At 37.9% G+C, this 22,840-nt stretch overlaps 3 protein-coding genes across 3 annotated transcripts; all 3 read left to right on the forward strand.

The window, feature by feature from the left end:
* The first annotated feature begins 3,941 nt into the window (after positions 1–3,941).
* On the forward strand, positions 3,942–5,216 carry LOC149402959 (F-box protein At3g08750-like). The gene is made up of 2 exons (XM_089608577.1): positions 3,942–4,158; positions 4,276–5,216. Exons 1-2 carry the CDS (start codon positions 3,942–3,944, stop codon positions 5,214–5,216), a joined length of 1,158 nt encoding a protein of 385 aa, XP_089464703.1.
* Positions 5,217–10,928: 5,712 nt separating this feature from the next.
* On the forward strand, positions 10,929–11,503 carry LOC149402960 (putative F-box protein At3g16590). Its single transcript, XM_089608578.1, has 2 exons — positions 10,929–11,145; positions 11,247–11,503. The coding sequence occupies exons 1-2, from the start codon at positions 10,929–10,931 to the stop codon at positions 11,501–11,503; spliced, it is 474 nt and encodes a 157-aa protein (XP_089464704.1).
* A 77-nt stretch (positions 11,504–11,580) lies between these two features.
* Positions 11,581–12,120, forward strand: LOC149402961 (F-box protein At2g34280-like). Its single transcript, XM_089608579.1, has one exon. It carries the CDS (start codon positions 11,581–11,583, stop codon positions 12,118–12,120), a length of 540 nt encoding a protein of 179 aa, XP_089464705.1.
* The last annotated feature ends 10,720 nt before the right edge of the window (positions 12,121–22,840 follow it).

Consider the following 22,840-nt stretch of genomic DNA (forward strand, 5'->3'; position numbering starts at 1 on the left):
AGGTTGAAGTGCTGATTTTTTTATTTTTTCAATTTTTTTTTAATTTTTTTTAATTTTGAATCCTCCATAATCCTGGAAAGTCATCGTTTAATCCTAGAGAAATCTATCAACATTAATTTCGAAAATCAAGCAGCAAATTTACTCGATCAGTTGACTTGCTCTTTTGGGAAATTAAACGCAAATATACCTGTCGGGTCATTTCTGATCCAAAAATTTGGGCTAAAACCCCACATCATCCATTTTGGTTACTTCTCAAAAAATTTATAAACGTTGACTAATATGCAATTTTAACATTTGAAATTGACTAATCCGTGTATTCTTCTAAACTTTATTAGTTAGACGATTTCATCTTAGACCTTTTTTTTCCAATGAAACCGTCCCTTTATTCGTTCTAGTTATTTTGTCCGTCTCTTATGTTGCGAATTTTCTCGCACACGCAAGTGCACGTGGTCGCAATAGTAATAAATCGTAAGAACGAGTCAATCCCTCGAGGATTAGCTAAATAAGGAATCCGATAATCATAAGCTAATATAGAACTAAATATAGTTGATGGAATCGTTGTCACAAAAATTCAATAACACGTCACAAAATTAAACAACTAGATGCACAAAAATTCTATTGGATAAAGGGAAGGACTATGGTTCATGGGTTCACAAAACAACTTGGATTCGCTGAATTAAGAAAAGAAACAAGCTATTGAGATTCACACTTTTCACTACTCATACTCACTTTAATAGAATTGATAGATCTCTCTCAAGCATCTAACAACCTAAACGGATACCGGAATATCATCTCTCAATCTCAACTCCTAACAAGCACGGCTAGCATTAAAAAACAAGAGTATTCTCACAAAGATGAACACAAGAACAACACAAGAAACATCATAAACATATGGAGAACTTGAATTAAAAAAAAATAAGAGTTTAGAGAATAGAACACTTTGATTAGGATTGTAGCAATGGTAGACTCTGCAGCTCTCTCGCAGCTCTCTCCTTCTCTTCAAATTGGAGCCACAAGTATGAACAAGTCTGGAAAAATTAGAAAAACTAAAGAAAAGCTAAGACAAAGAAAATGTGTTCTTGATTGATTCTACAAAATCTCCCTCCTTGCATGACTTCTTCTGAAAGTATTTGTGTTTTTAAGGTTGAATGAGGTTATTTTCGGAGCCATATGGACCTTTCATTTTGATCCAATGGCCAAAATTCGCTCAGAAATGCAAAATTGGAAAATACTGATTTTGGTACCGCGCGACGCACCCTTTTGTCTGCGTGGCGCGCAGTCCATTTTTCCGGCTTCGCGTGGTCCGCGCGAACGAATCTGGAGGCGAAAACGGTGAAATTTTCATCCGCGCACCGCGCGCTTCTTACCCGCTGCACACCGTTTTTTAAACGGTCGTAACTCCTAGCTCCGACATCCGATTTTTGTAAATAAACATGCGTTGGAAAGCTAAGAGAGAGCTCTATCCAATTCTGGAAGTGGATAATCCAAATCATCATTTAAAAAATTCCAGAATCCTGCAGAAGAGGACGTCGTGTTCCTTGCTTCGCTCCAAGTAGTCCAAATGTGTATGAATCTCCTTGAAATTTTTCGGAATCGTCACATGATGCGCTAATAACCTCCTCAAGACCCAATTGACCTCTTAAATCTGAAAATCACTCATAAACACACAAAAGCTATCAAAAACACTTGAGGACTCGTTAGTTTTTAGTCCGGGAAATAGGAGTTTTACGCGTAATAAACGCACCTATCATCTTATAACTCCGTGAGTTCTGTCACTAAAATGTCTTCTCACGAATAGAAAATGAACAAGGCAAGTACGATTATTTCAATATTATATTAATTTCTTTTAAAAAGTTGGAAATGATCTTTGAAAAGTTTTGGTCAACAGATATCACGTACTTAATGCATATTTACATTCCACGTCATCAAATAAAAACTAGCCAAAATAATTGTTTCTTTAATGAAAAAAAAATATAATACTTATAACAGGAGCCTCCGTTCATCCTGGGCAGACGGACGGTAGTTAATGGTACTCATGGCTATCTTCCGTTGCTTTGTGTACCGTTTGCTACCGTTATGCCATAAAGACGGTAGTGGAAATTACTCTACCGTGTGTCACAGGTGGTAATGGTATACGTTTGCTATTGTTGGTTGCATGGGATTTTTTTTTTTTTTTTTGTCTTTCAATCTCAGCCGTCCAAAATGTTACCATTTTTAAAATCAATGGCTGAAAAAATATGACCGTTTTTTACCGTTTGAGCTCGGAAATAACAACTTTTTTACACTTTCATCCTTCAACACTATAACTACAACCCATTTCAATACAATTTTCACAAACCTCTCCATCAATTCTCTCTACAATTGCCTCTACAATTCACTACAACCAAATCTCTCTATATAATTTATATACTTAAATTTTGTTATACAATTTATGTTATATACTTTGATTTAAAAAAAATTATATACAACAGTATTTATTACAATTTATATTATATAGTTTTTATTTTCAAAGAATTATATATACTTAAGTATTTTATTACAATTTGTATTATATAGTTTTTATTTTCCAAGAATTATATTCTTAAGTATTTTATTACAATTTGTATTATATAGTTTTGATTTTCTAAAAATTATATACCTAAAATTTTTATTACAATTTATTAAATATAGTTTTGATTTAAAAAAAAATGTCCGGTGAGTCATCATCTCAATGAGGCTCTCGTCGAGGTTCTCATCGAAGCTTTAGTCAGAAGCTCGCACCATCACCATCAAGCCATGAAGACGAGGCTCAAAATCAACAAGTTGTGCAAACAAATCCCTCCTCTCCGGCCATCCAATATCCACAAAACTGGTTGAATCTTTCTCAGTAGCCCAATTTTGAGGACACCGAAATCCTTCTCGTCCCCGTCCAACATATTCATATCAAGCACCAACCTTCAACTTCACTCAAGAAGAGATGACCCAATTAAACCAATTTGTCCCGATCATCCCTTATGTTTACAAAGATTGGTGCCAACACGAAGGAAGTTCTCAAGAAACATTTATTAACATTGATCTTGTTGATAATTTTGTTATAAACTTACAAAAGATGAGTATTTCATAATCTTGTTGTAGTATTTTACTTGTATTTTTTTTATAATAATTGTAACCATGGTTTTCCTCCGCCACAAGTGAGGGCAATTAATAAAATTTGTATGGTACCATCCACGATTTAAAAGTTTACATAATAGCCCATTTTATGAAAAATTTACATTTTAATCCCTTTGAATTACCATTTAAAATTGATTTTTTTTAATTAAATTAAAGGAAATTAGCGGAAATGCTAATTTCCGTTAAGCATAACGGTAGAACCGCTACCGTTAATAAACGGAAGGTAAAATAATGCCAAACGGTAGAACCGCTACCGTTAAGCTAATGGTAGACACATTAACGGTAGCAATAATTTTATTACCTACCACTATCCAATATGAGTCCCGGTGTTCCTTAAAAAATAAAAATAAAAAAAAACCAAGAAAATATAATGTAATAACATATACTTGAGTTCTATATCAAAAATAAATATATACTAGCAGAAAATTAAATGAATTAAAATTTACTATAACGTAAAAAAAAAAAAAAAAATAAAGGTGGAAGATGACCATTTTAAAGAGTTTACTTTCTTGATTTCTTCTATATCTTTTTTTTTTAGGGGAAAGATTTCTTCTATATCTATTTTACGAAAGTCTGCAAACATTACATATTTATTTTACAAAAAATATAAAATAAATAAATATGGAAAGTATAGGCTGGTGTTGCGAATTTAAAGTAGGATTAGAAGTTTAAATACTTCATTCGTGTTACTGAATAGAATTAGGTTTTCTTTGTTGATCTCGTCATAAAACGCAGCACAATAACAAAATTACACTGCACCTGAACTACAGAGCTACGATAAAAAAAAAACCATGAAGAGGAGATTCTCCGGATATGATCTTCCGGTAGAATTGGAGGAGCAAATTCTGTTGAAGTTGCCGGCGAAATCTCTGGTCCGATTCAGAAGCGTTTGCAAATTATGGAACTGCCTAATCACCGGCCAGAAGTTCGTCAAGGACCATCTTCAGATCAGCATCCACAAAAGCAAAGAAGCTTTCGCTGATAAGAACTCATCTCCTTTGCTCTTAGGTAATACTGAAAAAAGTGCAATTAAAATAACGTTTATTACTACTATACATCTACAACAACGTCAAAACGCTTTAATTAACCAAATCTTCTTGTTAATTTAGTCTTGAACGTGGCAAGAGCAACTTGTTTCTCAGCTCACCATCAGCGATTCAACCATGACTGTCGACCAAATCTATTCGCCGAATATACTAGAAGACGCACCACCATATTTTGATCTCCCTCAGTTCAGTTCTCACTGCCACGGAATCCTTTGCTTGGTCAACAGCGTTTACCATCAGGGAGAGCGAGTGTTGTTCTACAACCCGGCACTGAGAGAACAACGGTCTTTCCGGGCCCCGATAGTCTATCCCGAGTACACGATAGTCGGCTACGCATTCGGCCACGACCCCAAGACCGACGACTACAAGTTTGTCAGGATCTTAACCAGGTTTCGGTCAAATGTGTCGTCCATGGTCGAGGTGTACTCTCTACGCACCGGCCTCTTGACAAAATTCGAGATCGAAATCGTCGATCTATACAGTTTCGGGACTTGCTTGAAAGGCCGTTGCTATTGGGTCAACTGCAGAGCGAGGAACCTGCTCTCGTTCGACATGAGCGACGAGAGCTTCAGCAGCATCGATCTTCCGCCCATGAATTGGAGACACGGATACAAAAAGTGCCCTTGGGTTATGGTTAGGGGAGAATCGCTCGTGTGCATCGTCGACACGTTCAAGGTTTGGGCTTTGGACGACGACCGTGGTGTCTGGACCAAACAATTCAATATTATCGTTGGGCCACTCGCGGGCCTCATGAGGCCCATAGTGTTTTGGAAGGAGGGCGAGTTGTTGATGGAGTTGCAGCGAGAAGTTGGAGGTTTTCACAAACGGCATTATTTGTCGACGTACAACATCGACAGTAGACGTTTCAGGAAACTTCCCGTTATGGGAACCTTAAGTTTGTATGTCGAGAGTCTTGTTTCGGTCAACAAGACTAGGAACGAATTATTTTTCGGCGTCGGAGGAGAAAAGAGAAGTTGCAGTGATTTAGGGGATATCCCAGTTCCTTTTATTTTGCATTGAAGTACTATTGTTCTCAATAAAAAAAAAAAACTTACTTGTGGTAGTCATCTCACATTTTTTTTTAAATTAAACGTGGACAGTACCACAGAGAGATTAATTAAAAGCCCTCACGTTTGGCGGAATAAAGTTGCAGTTACATGATTTTTTGCAGTTAGTATGATTTTGACCTTTTGCACTAAGGGTGTTAAAGGGCCGACTCGCTTTATCCCTTTTTTTTTTCTTAAACCGCCGGAGTTGCGGTGTAGTGATGTAGCGGAGGTGGTGGAAAGGATACATTACCATGTGGCTGTTTATTTGCGCCAGAATAACAGTAAATAATTTTTACTAAAACTTGTTAATTTGATAACTACGAATACTAGATTAAAAGCGTCTTGAACTCGTTCATTCACAAAGAATACCAAAAATAAAGAAATTGGAGAAAATTATCTTTCTTTTTTTTTCATTAATCAAAATCTTCTTCTTCAGAAAATAGGAGATTATAAATATTTATAGTACTATGAAATTTTAATTACCACCTCAAAAAGAAAACAAATAAAAAAAATAAAGCCATAATAAAATTTGAGAATTAAACAACATTGAACATGATGGAATGCAGCCAAATTCTTAAAGCTAAATATTCTTAATTAAAGAAAAGTGCTGAAAATAGTAAAGTGCCGATTCGAGGCTTTAAATGATGGAATGCAGCCAAATTCTTGAAACTTCGGTGCATAGCAAGTTATTTTATGACTTTGTTATCTCAAATTACAATAGATTTCAGACCCTTTAAACATGTATTATGTAGCTAGGATCAAGAGTTACGAGGGGCATATTATGTATAAATCGCACGCGTGGTAGCAAATTTTAAGAATAACATGGTTAATTTTAAAATATTTTTTTAATCATGAATATCAGTCAGAGCTGTAGGTGGTGCAGGTGAGGGTGAAGTCCGATTGGTCTATGGCGATCTGAACCGAAACCACCGGTTCATATCGAGTTACTTGTGCAGGAAGTAATGCTTGAGTCCCATCTAGTAGGTACAAAATGAGAATTTTTCATTTGAACCCAATGGTTACCCAGTTTTGTAGAGGGGCAATGACTTAGGGAAGCCTAATTCCACCACACGTGCGCTACCGTCGCTGTCTTGTTGGTCGTGTCGAGCCGGGCTAGGCTTGGGCTTGGGCTTGCTTGTGGTAACCCTTATATTTTTATTGTAAAATTCACTTCTTAAAGTTTTAATTCCGCAGATAACAATTTTTTTAGTTTGAGAATTAATCTCAAGTGTGTTGTAACCGTGCAATTAATACTGCGGTTTGCCTCTTGAATTAAAAAGTATATAAATGTTTTGAACCGTTTGCATGAGTGTTTATCAGCGTACTAATTGAGCTTTATGCGTTTAAGGACCATAATGGTTGACGTTGTTATGCCATAAGCATAGTTCGTCGAAGAAGTTCTATTGATGTTAAGCTCTTCTCACTCTGCCGTTGTATCCTGAGAAGTAAATTGTGGGAGAATAATATTACTTTAAGGAAACCATCGAATAATACCCTGCGTCCTTCACCTTTACTCCTGTCATAGTCCTTTTTGCTACCTTGTTGTTGTTTTTTTTTATTTAATATTTTATTTTATTTTATTTTTCTTCTACCAAGCTTGTCTATTTTTTCCTGTAAAATAAATATGATTTCCATAATATCTCTAATAGAGAATAACTGAAAATCACTTTAAATTAGGAGCATGAACACTATAATCGCGACCAAATCAAATATCTATTTTGCATATCTTTGTGTGATGGATTCAGAGATACAATTTAGTGGGGGCACAATTAATTTATATACAATTAAATACAATTTCCGTATTTTTTTATAATTATTTTAAGGGTGATATAGTTAATTAACCAACTTCAAGTTATAAATTTGCAATATAGTCAAAGTTTGTTTTAATTTAGTGAAATAGTCAAAATGTGCAGTAAGTTTGTTTAAAAAAAAAATTTGAACCCAAGATTAAATTTTTTTTTAAATGATAATAAATTACTTACAATAATCGTCAAAAAAATTTAATCTTAGCTTAATAAAAATTTCGAAAACGTAAATTTGGCTACTTTGCTAAAAAGTTGAAACCTTAGCTATTTTGCTAATCAATAAGTTTCAAATGACTATTTTGTACACGTTTTCCTTGTCTTAAAAAGGAAAAATGGTATGAAATAGCCAATTCAAACTATGACTTTTGTAAAATAGTCATAGTTTCATTAGCTATAGCAAAATAGCCAATTGAGAGTACTACGATTTTTAATCCTGCCTCGATTAATTTTAATCCAGCCTTCATAAAACTTACATTCTGTCTTTATAGTTCGTTGGGATTAAATTTAATCCAGTCTAGATTAATCTTACTTTGGCTAGTTTGCATATAGCTGACAAACTATGACTATTTTGCAAAAATTTAAGTTCTATTTGACTATATAGCCGCTTGACCCTTTTAAAAACATTATGTACACAGTTAACAACTATCTTTAAAAAAAATTAAAAGTAATAATTCCTATCATATATATTCCTATAAAAGATTCAAAATATATACCGTAAATATGTGTATTTTTTTATTAAAAATAAATTATAAAATTAATTGAAAGTATGTCTGTATAAGTTAAAATTTGAAACTGTTTTGTTTTTTTTAGTAAAACGATTAAACTAATTTAAATAACAAATTCTAAGTAACGAAGCACTAAAAGTAGATCTTTTATTTAATTAAATTTGGCTAAAAATATAAAAGAAGGTGCAAGATGATCATTTAAAAGCGTTTACTTTCTTCTATATCTATGTTTTATGAAAGACTGCAAACATTACATATTTATTTAAAAATAAAATAAAATAATTAAGAAAAGTATAAGCTGGCGTTGCGATTTTAAAGTAGGATTAGTAGTTTACGTACTTTATTTGTGTTACTGAATTGGATTAGCTCTACTAAAAATATGGGCATCAGGTGCGGCAAAAGTCGCACCCGATGCCCACAAAGTCGCACCTAAAAAAATTAATCGGTGCGACTAGTCGCACCTGAAAGTTAAAAAAAAAATCTAAAAATTAATTCCACGTCAGACAGATGAAAAAATGAAAGGGAGAAGTTGAGCGCCTAATTTATTTTTAGACTAGTCGCACCTGAAAGTTTTCAAAACTATTGGGTGCGACTAGTCGCACCCAATACCACTTAAAATCAGCGATTTTTTTTTCTGGAGCCCTTTGGGTGCGACAAGTCGCACCTGATGCCCAATTAAGTGCGACAAGTCTCACCTAATGCCCTTCCGCACCAGAAAGGCTTATTTCTAGTAGTGTAGGGTTTCTTTGTTAAACTCGTCATTAAAAGCAGCACAACAAAATTACGTTGCACCCGAAATACAAAGCTACGATATCAAAGCTTGAAGAGGAGATTCTCCGGATATGATCTTCCGGTAGAATTAGAGGAGTAAATTCTGTTGAAGTTGCCAGTGAAATCTCTGCTCAGTGTCTGCAAATCATGGAACTGCCTAATCACCAGCCAGAAGTTCGTCAAAGACCAACTTCAGGCTAGTATCCACAAAAGCGACACATCTTTCGACAATAAGAACTCATCTCCTTTGCTCTTCGGTAACACTGAAAAAACTTCAATTAAAATATATAAAATTTATAGTTTCTAGGTAAAAAAACGTCAAAACGCTTTAAGTAACATAATCTCCTTGTTAATTTAGTCTTGAACGAAGCGTTCCAAAATTAGCTAGTTGCTCTACTCACCGTCACCGATTCAACTACTACCTCAGAAGAAATCTATGTGCCGAATATACTAGACGCGTCAAACCAGAACTTTTTGTTCTCCCTATCTTCAGTACTCAATGCCACGACATTATTTGCTTGGTCAACGGCATTTCGATCAGGGAGATCAAGTGTTGTTCTAAAACCCGGCACTGAGAGAAACAACAGTCTTTCTATGCCCTGATGGTCTATCCCGAGAACATGGCGTTGGGTACGCGTTCGGCCACGACCCTGGTAAGGGGGTAGTGCAATGTTTGTATGGCAGTCCTACAAACTTGGAAGTGTATCTAGGGTTTCATTACCCATACTTGCAAGAATATTGCATAATAAAGCCACCAGCAACGCAATCTGACAAAACCGGAAACTTGCCAGAATAATAGTCTGCGCACAAGAGGAATGATGTCTTAACATAAGCAGAAACATGATGACCGACATTTTTCCAAGCAACTTGCTCTAAAAAATAAAGTCAACTTGTAACGTAACAACACAAATCTCTCTATATAATTTATATACATAAATTTTGTTATACAATTATATTATATACTTTGATTTAAAAAAAAATTATATGCATAGTATTTATTACAATTTATATTATATAGTTTTGATTTTCCAAGAATTATATACTTAAGTATTTATTACAATTTGTAATATATAGTTTTGATTTTCTAAAAATTATATACTTCAAATTTTTATTACAATTTATTATGTATAGCTTTGATTTTTTAAAAATGTCTGGTGAGTCATCATCTTAATGAGGCTCTCGTCGAGGTTCTCGTCGAAGTTTTAGTCGGACACTCACACCATCAAGCCATGAAAACGAGGCTCAAAATCAACAAGTTGTGCAACCAAATCTCTCCTCTCCAGCCATCCAATATCCACAAAACTGGTTGAATCTTTCTCAATAGCCCAATTTTGAGGACACCGAAATCCTTCTCGTCCCCCGTCCAACATTTTCATATCAAGCACCAACCTTCAGCTTCACTCACGAAGAGATGACTCAATTAAACCAATTTGTCCCGATCATCCCTTATGTTTACAAAGATTGGTGCCAACACGAAGGACGTTCTCAAAAAACCTTTATTAATATTGATCTTGTTGATAATTTTGATATAAACTTACAAAACATGAGTATTTCATAATCTTGTTGTAATATTTTACTTGTATTTTTTTTATAATAATTGTAATCACGGTTTTCCTCCGCCACAAGTGAGAGCAATTAATGAAATTTACCTGGTACCATCCACAATTTAAAAGTTTACATATTAGCCCATTTTATGAAAAGGTTTACATTTTAATCTCTTTGAATTACCATTTAAAATTGGTTTTCTTTATAATTAAATTAACGGAAATTAGCGAAAATGCTAATTTCCGTTAAGCATTACGGTAGAATCGCTACCATTAATAAACGGAAGGCAAAATAATGCCTAACGGTAGAACCGCTACCGTTAAGCTAATGGTAGACACATTAACGGTAGCAATAATTCCATTACCACTACCCAAGATGAGTCCCGGTGTTTCTTAAAAAAAATTTAAAAAAAAATAAATAAAAAATCCAAGAAAATATAAAGTAATAACATATACTTGAGTTCTGTATAAAAAATACATATATACTAGTAGAAAATTAAATGAATTAAAATTTACTAAAACGTAAAAAAAAAAAAAAGAAAAAAAAAAAGGTGGAAGATGACCATTTTAAAGAGTTTACTTCTATATCTATTTTACGAAAGTCTGCAAACATTACATATTTATTTTACAAAAAATATAAAATAAATAAATATGGAAAGTATAGGCTGGTGTTGCGAATTTAAAGTAGGATTAGAAGTTTAAATACTTCATTCGTGTTATTGAATAGAATTAGGTTTTCTTTGTTGATCTCGTCATAAAACGCAGCACAATAACAAAATTACACTGCACCTGAACTACAGAGCTACGATAAAAAAAAAAATATTAAAAAAAAAAAACCATGAAGAGGAGATTCTCCGGATATGATCTTCCGGTAGAATTGGAGGAGCAAATTCTGTTGAAGTTGCCGGCGAAATCTCTGGTCCGATTCAGAAGCGTTTGCAAATTATGGAACTGCCTAATCACCGGCCAGAAGTTCGTCAAGGACCATCTTGAGATCAGCATCCACAAAAGCAAAGAAGCTTTCGCTGATAAGAACTCATCTCCATCGTTCTTAGGTAATACTTAAAAAACTGCAATTAAAATAAAGTTTATTATTACTATACATCTAATACAACGTCAAAACGCTTTAATTGACCAAATCTTCTTGTTAATTTAGTCTTGAACGAAACGTGGCAAGAGCAGCCAGTTTCTCAGGTCACCATCAGCGATTCAACCATGACTGTCGAACTATTCTATTCGCCGAACATACTAGAAGTCGCACCCCCATATTTTTATCTCCCTCGGTTCAGTTCTCACTGCCACGGTATCCTTTGCTTGGTCAACCGCCTTTACCGTCTGGGAGAGCGAGTGTTGTTCTACAACCCGGCGCTGAGAAAACAACGGTCTTTCCATCCCCCTGAGAGTACGCAATAGTCGGCTACGCGTTTGGCCACGACCCCAAGACCGATGACTACAAGTTTGTCAGGATCTTAACCGGGTTTCGGTCAAACATGTCGTCCAAGGTCGAGGTGTACTCTCTACGCACCGGCCTCTCGACAAAATTCGACATCGAAAGCGTCAATCTATACAGAGTCGGGACTTGCTTGAAAGGCCGTTGCTATTGGGTCAACTGCAGAGCGAGGAACCTGCTCTCGTTCGACATGAGCGACGAGAGCTTCAGCAGCATCGATCTTCCACCCATGAATTGGAGACACGGATACAAAAAGTGCCCTTGGGTTATGGTTAGGGGAGAATCGCTTGTGTGCATCGTCGACACGTTCAAGGTTTGGGCTTTGGACGACGACCGTGGTGTCTGGACCAAACAATTCAAGATCGACGAGCCGTTGGTGGGCCTCATAAGGCCCATAGCGTTTTGGAAGGAGGACGAGTTGTTGATGGAGTTGGAATATAGATGTTCTCCCAAACGGCACTTGTCGACATACAACATCGACACTAGACGGTTCAGGAAACTTCCCATCCTGGGAACCTTTAGTTTGTACATCGACAGTCTTGTTTCCGTCGACAAGACTAGGAACAATCATATTTTTTAGTGCCGGGGAAGAAAAGAGAAGGTGCAGTGATTCAGGGGATATCCCAGTTCTTTTTATTTTGCATTGAAGTACTATTGCTCTCAATAAATAAATAAAAACTTACTTTTGGTTGTCATCTCACATTTTAAAAAAAAATTAAACTTGGACAGTACCACGGAGATAGATTAAAAGCCCTCATGTTTGGCGGAATAAAGTTGCAGTTACATGATTTTTTATCAGTTAGTATGGTTTGACCTTTCGCACTAAGGGTGTTAAAGGGCCGACTTCGCTTTATCCCTTTATTTTTCCGAAACCACCGGAGTTGCGGTGCAGTGTTGTAATGAGAGGTGGTGGAAAGGATATATTACCATGTGACTGTTTATTTGCGCACGAATAGCGGTAAATGATTTTTCCTAAATCTTGTTCATTTGATAACTACGAATACCTGATTAAGAGCGTCTTGAACTCGTTCATTCACAAAAAGTACCGAAAACAAAGAAATTTGAGAAAAATTATCTTTCTTTTTCATCAACCAAAATCTTCTGAACATAGGAGATTAGAGATAATTAAAGTACTATGAAATTTAATTACAACCTCAAAAAGAAAATAAAGCCGTGATAAAAAATTTGAGAATTAAATAACATTAAAGTTAATTAAAACTAAATATTCGAAATTAAAATAAACTACTGAAAATAGTAAAGTGCCAATTCGAAGTTTTAAATGATGGAATGCGGCCAAATTCTTGAAACTTCAATGCATAGCAAGTTAGTTTCCGACTTTGTTATCTCAAATTGCAATAGATTTCAGATCCTTTTAACATGCATTATGTAGCTAGGATCGAGAGTTACGAGGGGCATATTATGTATAAATCGCACGCGTGGTTGCAATAACATGGCCGGGATAAGTTTAAAATATATTTTTAATCATGAACATTAGTCAGAGCTGTAGCTGGTGCAGGTGAGGTTGAAGTCTGATTGGAAGTAATGCTTGTGTCCCAGCTAGTGCAGTACTACAGATACAGAGTATGACCATTTGAACAAAAATGAACTTGCATAAGAAGTTTTCATTGAAAAAAAATTAGAGGTACACAAAAAAAAAAAAAAAAAAAACAACAACTAGACATACATATACATATTATTAAACCAGCGCTATGTAATATATAGAGAATAACTGAAAATCACTATAAATTAGGAGCATGAACACTATTAGCACGACCAAATCAAACATCTATTTTACATCTTTGTGTGATGGATTCAGAGATCCAAATAAGTGGGGGCACAATTAATTTATTTACAATTAAATACAATTTCAGTATTTTGTTAACAATTGGCCATTCTCTATTGGGATATTAAAAAAGTAGTCAAACTATGGATTTATTAGAGATATAGCCAATATTAAATTAGAGTCTCTAAAATACCCTTTCCTTATTTCGCGTCTCCTTTCCTAATTTCACCTCTCTCCCCCATGTTTAATACCCAATTCGTCGAATTGTTTGTGTCATATGTTGATGAAATCCAATTCGATTCAATTCAATTCGTCGAATCTGTTTAGCACTGTTTAAATTAGGTTATTCAATTCACAATAACCTCCATTGACGTAGAAATACGAACACAAATGAGTGATAATTAGGGTTTCGCAGCTGGTTCTGAGGTGAGGTCTCGTTCCAAAATGCATATCGCTCTCGCGCTACTCTGCCTCTTCCTCTCTCTTCTCGCCGCGGCTCCAACGGTCCGGTCGGTATCCCAGTTAGAGCTCCGATCGCTTCTCGAGTTCAAGAAGGGAATCAAGATCGATCGCGAGAGGAAGGTCCTTGCTTCTCGATGACCTTGCTCCGACACTTGGATCTGTCTCGGAACAGGTTCTATTCAACGCCCTCCGGATCACCATCGCATCGAAGATACACGTCGACACCGCCGCCAGCGCGGAGGTCTCCGACCGCGCCGTCACCGTCGTTGCACCCGTTGGATCTACGACCAGGGTCTCTCTGCAGAGAATGGTGAGCGGGGCGTCGGTGACGTCCGGATCTGGGAATAGGAGGTCGGAGCGGACGCCAGAGCAAACTGTGTCCCATAGATCGGTGGTGAGGTGAGTTGATCGGATTAGGTCGAAGGCGAGCTTCTTGCAGACTGCGGAGGCCGGCGAGGCCACGATCTCTTCCACGGCGGACTTGGCGATGAAGAAGATGTCTTTTCCGGCGGCGGATTACTGTAGAGCTTTGAGCAGCGTGCCGGATTGCCGGAGGGCATCGTTGGAGCGGAGGTCAGCTTGGAACTGCGCGAAGAGGATGGTCATTGTTGATGGCTGAGAGATCAAGGTATGGATCTTAGGGAATTCGACGGAGGTTTAGGGTTTCGGAGGTGTTTGGACATGGATGAATGACAGTGAGAGACTGTGGTGCAGAGTTGTTGATGATGATGCCGATTTCCATTTCCACGTTTATTTTCTTACTGTTGTTGGAGCTTCAACGAGGGAAATAATTCAATACAAGGCATTGAGTCTGAGTGAGCCCTCATGTGATTTATACTTACCAAAAAGACGAATGATTTACTCAATGGTTAATATGATTTACTGTCGGATTTACTATACTCGATTGTTCACGGAAATAATTAGTAAATCGTATTTACTGTTAGATTAACTAGTCTTCATCTCTGATACTTTTCCTGTTAGATTACTAGAAAATGTTATGGTTAATCTGTAAATGTACCTAATAAGATTTACTGTTGTTTTTGTTATAGTTAATAAGATTTATTGTCGTTCTTGTTATGGTTAATAAGATTTGCTGTCGTTCTGGTTACGGTAAATAAGATTTATTATTGTTCTTGTCACGGTAAATAAGATTTACTATTGTTCTTGTCACGGTAAATAAGATTTACTTATGTTCTTGTCACGTTAAATAAGATTTACTTCTATTCTTGTTACGGTAAATAAAATTTATTGTTGTTCTTATTATGATAAATAAGATTTACAGTTGTTCTTGTTACGGTAAATAAGATTAATTGTTTTCTTGTTACGGTAAACAAGATTTACTATTGTTATAGTTACGGTAAATAATATTTATTGTTATTCTTGTTACGACAAATAAGATTTACTATAGTTTTTGTTATTGTTAATTGGATTAACTAATTTTTTTGTTATAGACGATATTATTTACTATGATAGTTAATAATATAAACCTAAGGGTATTATTGAAATATTGGAATGTTGTCATGATAAATTGACTATTTTCCTAAATATGTTAGTTGGGCTATAATTTAAAAATAGGGGTGTTGTTTTGACTAATTGTTTAGCCGGTCCTTAAATTTTGGCTAAAAATAAAAATAAAAATAAAAAAGAGGTGTAAGATAACCATTTTAAAGCGTTTACTTTCTTCTATATTTATGTTTTATGAAGGGGAATTGACACTAATAATACCATCTCAATGTGACTTACCAAATGTAACCGAAAACTAAAAAATTGACAAAAGTAGTACCACAATGTAGGTGAGAGAATTTATTTCTTCCTGAACTACCCTCAAGACCCATTAATGTGAAGACCAACTCATTTTACTCTTTTTTTCTTCAGAACTCGGCCAACTTTCAGTTTCTCAAACAAAGCGTGAAAAAAAACACTAACTCCTTCTCCGGGTGTGGGTCGTCGGAGGTTTATTCACGAGAGTCGCCGGAGTGCTGGTCGCCGGAATCTTGCTCACTGAAATCCAAAGGATGGTTTTTTTTTTTTTTTTTTTTTTTTTTTTTCTGCAAATCTAAGGTTTGAATCCTATACTCATTTTAAACCCGTTTTGCAATAATCCTAAACCCATTTTTTCCTTCCTTCAAATCCAAATGACGGTGTGTTTCCTACAAATCCAAGGTTCTTCTTCTTCTTGTGCTGAGGAGGTTTCCTAAAAATCCTAGATCCAAAATTTCTTCAAACATATTTTGGTAAATTCTTCCTATTTTTAACATATAAGAATATGTTTAATTGTTTTTATTCATGTTGAAATAGGTTCCATTGTGTTTGCGTGTGATTTGTTTGTCAAAAATTGTGTTTTTTTGTTGATTTTCTGATTTTTCCAGGGTGTCACGAAGTGAATCCAGTGTCACGAACTAGATTCACTTCGTGACACTAGTGTCACGAACTAGAAATGAGGAGTTTTGAGCTTTGAGATGATGAGGAATGAGGAATTCGTTTGAGTTTTCATTTGATGTATCTTGTGTTCAATTTTTGGGTGCTTCCTGAAAAAAGTATGTAAAGTTGGGCATGCATGATTTTGATTCGCTGGGAATGTTGGAGCTTCAACTTTTTTTTCTTCTTCTTGATTCAGTGGATTTCTTGTCTTATAATATATATAACGTTTGTTCCATTTTCACAGTGTAAGTTTTGCACTTTGAAAGGGGTTCATCAACATTCAAGTTTCAAAGTGTGTGTGTGTGTGTGTGTGTGTGTGTCTATGTGTGTTACTGAGATTGTATGATGCTATAAGTTTAAAAAGGGTTAGTGTTGTAAAGCTTGTTTGGAAATACAAATATGTCACGGGGTGAATTCACTTCGTGACAGATGTGTCACAAAGTGTGCTTATTTAACTGGAATGTTTATTTTATGTTTTTGGCTCGTAATTTTTCTCTTATAGTAACACTGTTGGTGAATGGGTATTCCTTCTAATTTTTCTCTTATGGTAACAGTGTTTCTGACTTGATTTGTTTTAGGTTTTATCTTTAATGACGAATTCGAAAGAAGCCAAGGTCGAGGAGGCCTCAAAAAGTGTCCGACGAAGCCTTAGGACGGCTTCAAAAAGGAAAATTATTTCGCCGTCCAAGAGTTCCGACGATGACGACGCGTTCATGATCGCACCACCAAAGATAAAGAAGGTATATAATAAAACCTAAGTGACTTATTTAGAGTAATTTAAGGTGACGTCTTGGTTTGTTTTGTGCTTGATATAGACTAAAAAAAGGCCAGGTCCTCGGGCGTTACGGCGGCCTCGGAGAGTCCTACAACTTTTATTTCCTGAAAGGTGAGTGTCACAAACTCATTTGGATCCTGGTTCGTCACATATTGGTAAGACACTGATTGAGTTCGTGACTGATATGTCACGAACTCGCTGACTTCGTTACAGAGGTGTCACGGACTGACCCACTTCGTGACACATCTGTCACGAAGTGGGTGAGTCCGTGACACATCGGTCACGGAGTGGGCGAGTTCGTGACACATCGGTCACGAACTCAATCAGTTCGGGCCACATAGTAGATGTAATTGAGTTTATGTAATGGGTTTCACTAATTATGTCATTGACTCATATGTGTATGAGTGGAAACGGGGTGTATACCCGATGCCAACATTGAAGGTTTTTCGTTTAACTTCTACGGGGGATTGAAAAATTTTCTCGCTCTCTTACTCGGCCACAGTGCTGAAACTCAAGCTGGCTTCGCCCAATCATGTTTTGGGCAGTTTGTGGGGCAACCAAAAATAGTGTAAAAAGGTAAAATATTTGTTGTTTTACGAACCTTCAAACTTTACTATTTCAATGTGTAAAAAGGCTATGTAACTAAATTATATCTCCAAGCTTAGTTTATGTCAAACATGTTTTGGTACTTTATGATAATGCAGTTATATTATGAATATTCTTATATTATTGGTTTTCCTTAGCCTATTATGTTTTGGTACTGAAGATCCGTTAGCCTTATATTCTTCTTATTATTATGCCATATGAACAATGAATTCAATATCACAATTCCAATATCACATTACACAGGTGAGTCCAACAAAAGTCAAACCAAATCAAATGTAATTTCATTTTTTAAATCATTTAATACATCTCCGACTCATTTAAACAATAACACAATACCTATAAACAAAACAACAGCAACCATCATTTTAATCTTGAATAATTCAGATACAATCAGTTGTTCCGATTCATTGGCTTCAGTTCATCCAGTTCGTGGCACTTCTGTCACGAAGTGAATCCAGTTCGTGACACCCTGGGAAAATCGGGAAATCAACAAAAAAAGCCATTTTGACAAAAAAAAATTACACCCAAACACAATGGAACCTATTTCAACATGAATCAAAATAATTAAACATGTTCTTATATGTAAAAAAATAGGAAGAACTTACCAAAATATGTTTGAAGAAGTTTATGATCTAGGATTTGCAGGAAACCTCCTAAGCACAAGAAGAAGAAGAAGAAGAAGAAGAAGAAGAAGAAGAAGAAGAAGAAGAAGAAGAAGAAGAACCTTGGATTTGCAGGAAACAAACCGTCATTTGGATTTGAAGGAAAAAATGGCACTACTACAAAACTAGGATTCTACAATGCTTAAAAACAGTTGTAGAATGATTCTACAACGCTTATCAAGCGTTGTAGAATCTTGCGTTGTAGAAGCTTCTACAACGCTTAAATATCTGTTGTATAATCCAAGAGCTTTCTACACCAACCCTTAGGTGAGTGAACATTAACCTTCTTTCAAGAAGGCTGGATTCTGTATCTGTAAATCACTTCCCACTCGAATCATGCTCTGAGAGACTCCCAAGATATAAGCTGTGATTAGCATGAATAGCCTTTTAGCGAATGAGTCAAAGAGCTCAGTAACATGACCCAGTGTCCATGATCACTTCAGGATTCAGATCAAGTCTCACTATGACCATCATAGCGGCCTCGGTTAGTGTGTCGTAACGGTCCTTAAACGACACATCTACAACCAAGATCTGTCTAAGTAGTACACTTACCACAAGTGTAGAATGCTCCCACATAGTGATCAGCCTTCACCTATGTGTTCCACATATATGACTTTAGATATAGCTTTCCAGGCGTATATCAGTCATCGACCTCGTTTTAGCTCACCGCCCGAACTCAGGTGCCCAACACGTGACTCGGTTTAATACGGAGGCTATGGAAGATAGTTGTTATTGATTCTAATTGTTTAGAAATCAACCCACTAATCATATAATGCTAATAAAGTAATCTTATTTTCGAATTTAGTAATCATTTATTCATTATCTTCAAGTGGCCAATATTCCCAACAGAACGAGCTCATGGTATAAGTCCGGATAGCTTGGACTACCGAATTTATGAGAGTTTCCCTCCCACCCATCGAGAAACGTTTCTGCTTCCATCCGATTCCTTTTCATCGCTCAGGTCCTAAGATACCAAAATTGAGTAATCTTAGAACAGAGCGAGAAGGTGGGCAGACCCAAATAGAGCTCAAGACCCAAGGTATGTTGGACGCCCAGAATCCCCACAACTGCCTCTTTGTCCTCCTAGCTTGTGTTGGGTGAGAACGTGATCGTAGACTTTTCAAGATTGACGGTCTGACTCGAGGCTTTGGAATAGCTGTTGATACAAGCGAGAATCGAACGGCTTTCAGCTGCTTTGGTCTAGAGAACACAAGGCTGTCGTTTGCAAAGAAGAGGTGTGAGATTGTGGGGCTTCTTTTCGAGATTTTGATACAGTGCAAGTCCCCGGCATGGACCTGAGAGTGAAGAAGCGACGAGAATCCTTGTGAGCATAAGAGGAAAAGATAAGGGGACAACGTATCTTTGGCAGAGTCCCAGGAGGCATTAAACGTTGTGGACGTGGTTCCGTTGATGATGATCGAGAATCGTGGCGTAGTAACGCAGTCAAAAACCCGAGAGATACACCGATGCCCGAAACCAATGGTTTCCATAATTCGCCTGAGGTAAGCCCACTCAACCCAGTCATAAGCCTTGCTCATATCGAGTTTGAGGGCACAATATGTGATGGAGCCCCGAGGTCGTCTCCTAAGCCAGTGGTTGCATTCATAACCCAACATGACATTGTCTGAGATTTGTCTACCAGCTATGAATGAACTTTGATTCTCATCGATGACCTCGTCCATAGAGGTTTTGATCCGGTTTTCCAGGGCCTTTGCAACAATTTTATAGATGACGTTGCACAGCGAGATAGGCCGAAAGTCTTTGATGCGCGAAGGGTCAGCCACTTTCGGGATCATTGTGATGAGTGTCTCGTTCCATAAGCTAACACTTTCATTATCGTTAAGGAAGTTGAGGCAGGTTGTCTTGATTCGGTCCCCCACAATATTCCAATACTTTTGGAAGAAAAAAAATGGCATGGAACCCATCTGGCCCAGGCGCTTTCATCGGGTGCATCCCAAATATCGCTGCTTCGATTTCCTCCCGGTTGAAATCCTCATCAAGCCGGCCAGCAAGAGGAGGAGCCAGCCTCAGCATGATTTCAGGAATACCAGCAGACAGGTCCTCGGCGGTCAGACACGAGCTGGAAAAAAGATGCTGGTAGTGGCACGTCATAGCATTAAGGATGTCGGGTGTACTTGTGAGCAAGCCTCCGGAGTCGCCGTGGAAATACTTGGTGTTTTCATCGTCGTGGGTCAGCCAATTGCACCTCGATCTCTGCTTCCAGTGGATCTCCTCCGCCGAGAGATGTTTTTCCAATTTCGCATCTAAGCTCGAGATATAAGAGAGATTAGCCGCATGAGTTGCATAATTTCTAGCCTCTTCGATTTCTCTGCGAATCTTGGCGATCTGGGCCGGCAAATCTCCAAATTTCCTCTGTCCCCATTTGTAGAGATCTCTATTAATGTTCCAGAGATCTTCCAGAACACCATGAACATGCTCCGGATACCTTGCAGACCATCCTCTAACAATCGCAGGTTCACACTCCTCGTCATGGATCCATTTTTATCGAAGAAGAGCGAGGCTTTCTATCCCTGGAGTTAGGCTGCAAGACCGAGAAAAGGGAGACTCGAATTGGCCAGTGATTAGATTTCTAATAGGATAAGTTATGAGCCCCGAAATCGGGGAACATATTTTGCCATAAATCGTTAGCACAGAACCTATCGAGCCTCTCTTGGATAAATCTCGGTGGCTCCCATCCATTTGCCCATGTGAATCGCTGACCATGAAAGCCCAAGTCTTCCAACCCCGCCACATCTAACGCCTCTTGAAATTCATTCATTAAGGCCCAGCTCTTTCAGATACCCCCGTCTTTCTCGTCATCAAAGAGAACCTCGTTCCAGTCTCCTCCCACTAGCCACGCTGTATTTCTATCCCCATGAACCCCGGCTAATCTTTCTAGCAATTCCCACGAAAATTTACGGAGTTCCGACCGAGGAATGCGTAAAAACGTCCCATGGATTGGAGGATACAATCAATATGCCCCACTGAGAATGATCGGATACGGACATTGACGGAGTTTGACCCAAGGAGCATGAGACCTCCTCTCCTCCCCTCACTATTAACCACGAAGCACCCCTCCATCCTAGAATTGCCTTCCAATTAGAGCAATGACTTGCATGAATTTTTGTTTCCGAAATAAAAAGAATATCTGGTGATTCGTCACGGACAAGCTTCTGAAGGTTACAGAATGCATCGGCCAGCCACCGTGCATTCCAGCATATGAGATTCATAATGACCGGCGGGTCTGGCTTTCCTCACCAGTCCCCGCCAATCCCAGAAGCAAAACAGCCTCCGCGTTCTTCGTATGTCCGTCCGTAGCCACTCCATTTGTAACCCCTGCAAAGCTTGAGGATTTCCCAAGGGAGTGGAGAAGGCAAGTACCCTCCTTGTTCGTTGGGGCCATCGAATCAGAAGTGGGGAAGCTCTTCATGATATCTCTTTAGGGATCATGCCGCCCGCTTCGTCGCATTGACCTGGCTGCGGGCTTGGTATCTTCTTTACGTTTCGAGGACTCCTATTTTCCACCGAGATTGACCTTCCTCTTTTTCACATATGGATCGGCGGATTCAGAGTTCGCTCCATTTTTCAAAAAGCAAGGGTTGTTTCAGGAGAGAGGAGATCGTACGAGGGAGATGAATGATCAGTGAAGTATTTGGAGTGGGCTTACTCAAAATGTTTTGTGGGCTTTCCCCAAGCCCAGGCCCGGAAAAAGGGGTTATGGGTGTAGCCTGAGAGAGAGTATCCATTCTAGATTTGACCCCAGAATGGCTTCCATTTGGCTTGATTTGTGTGGGCCCACCAGCTTTAGACAGCGCCAGTGAGAATCTTGGGATACAGGCTCTTTTTCTGTGGAGAAACTCGGGACATCATTAACTCCCGCATCCTTGGGAAAGGACTCCGAATGATTATTTTGGGGTTTCGTGGAGGGAGGGGCGGCTATGTTGTTTCCCAATGGTTCTTGTACGCCATTCGAGGATCTAGGGACTCCGCAACCGGAGGCCGCTGTGTGAACATTGAAGCAGGAATGATTCGGATCCTCTGCATGTTGCCAAGGGCCGAGAGGGTGGCGCTTGATATTTCCAGAGTCCACAAGGGGGACCTGTAACCCCCGGCAGCCTGTCTTCTTGTGACCGACCAGACCGCACATGAAGCACATCAGAGGGAGTTTCTCGTATTTGAAGGAGATCCAATGGAGTTCCCAGCGACGGGGATAAATCGATCCGGGCAGACTGGATTGTATAGGGGAATCTCCACTCTGCACCGAAAAATGATCATTAAGAACCGACTTGAATTTTTTGTCTGAAGTAAAGCCCACCGGAGTTCCTGCCATCGTCTCGAGCCAGAGCACATTCTTCTCATTTCTGTCTTGTAGTGGGACTCCATAGATTCTGAGGCCAAGCTTGATGGATTGAAATTTGCAGTCTTCCCACCTTTCAAACGAGGGCCAGTGTTCAAGAAGGAGAAAACCTCCATTGAAACACCAAGGTCCACGTTTAACGAACCTTTTGCATGCCGTGGCCGATGAGAACTCTACTCCCACATAGAAGCTCTCCTCTATTTTTTGAAGAGTTTTCACCCTCTAACCCTTCTC

The sequence above is a fragment of the Urtica dioica genome, chromosome 3 (genome assembly GCF_054948205.1).
Source record: "Urtica dioica subsp. dioica isolate 48M chromosome 3, U.dioica_male_clone48M_v1_H2, whole genome shotgun sequence".
Classification (NCBI taxonomy): Eukaryota; Viridiplantae; Streptophyta; class Magnoliopsida; order Rosales; family Urticaceae; genus Urtica; species Urtica dioica.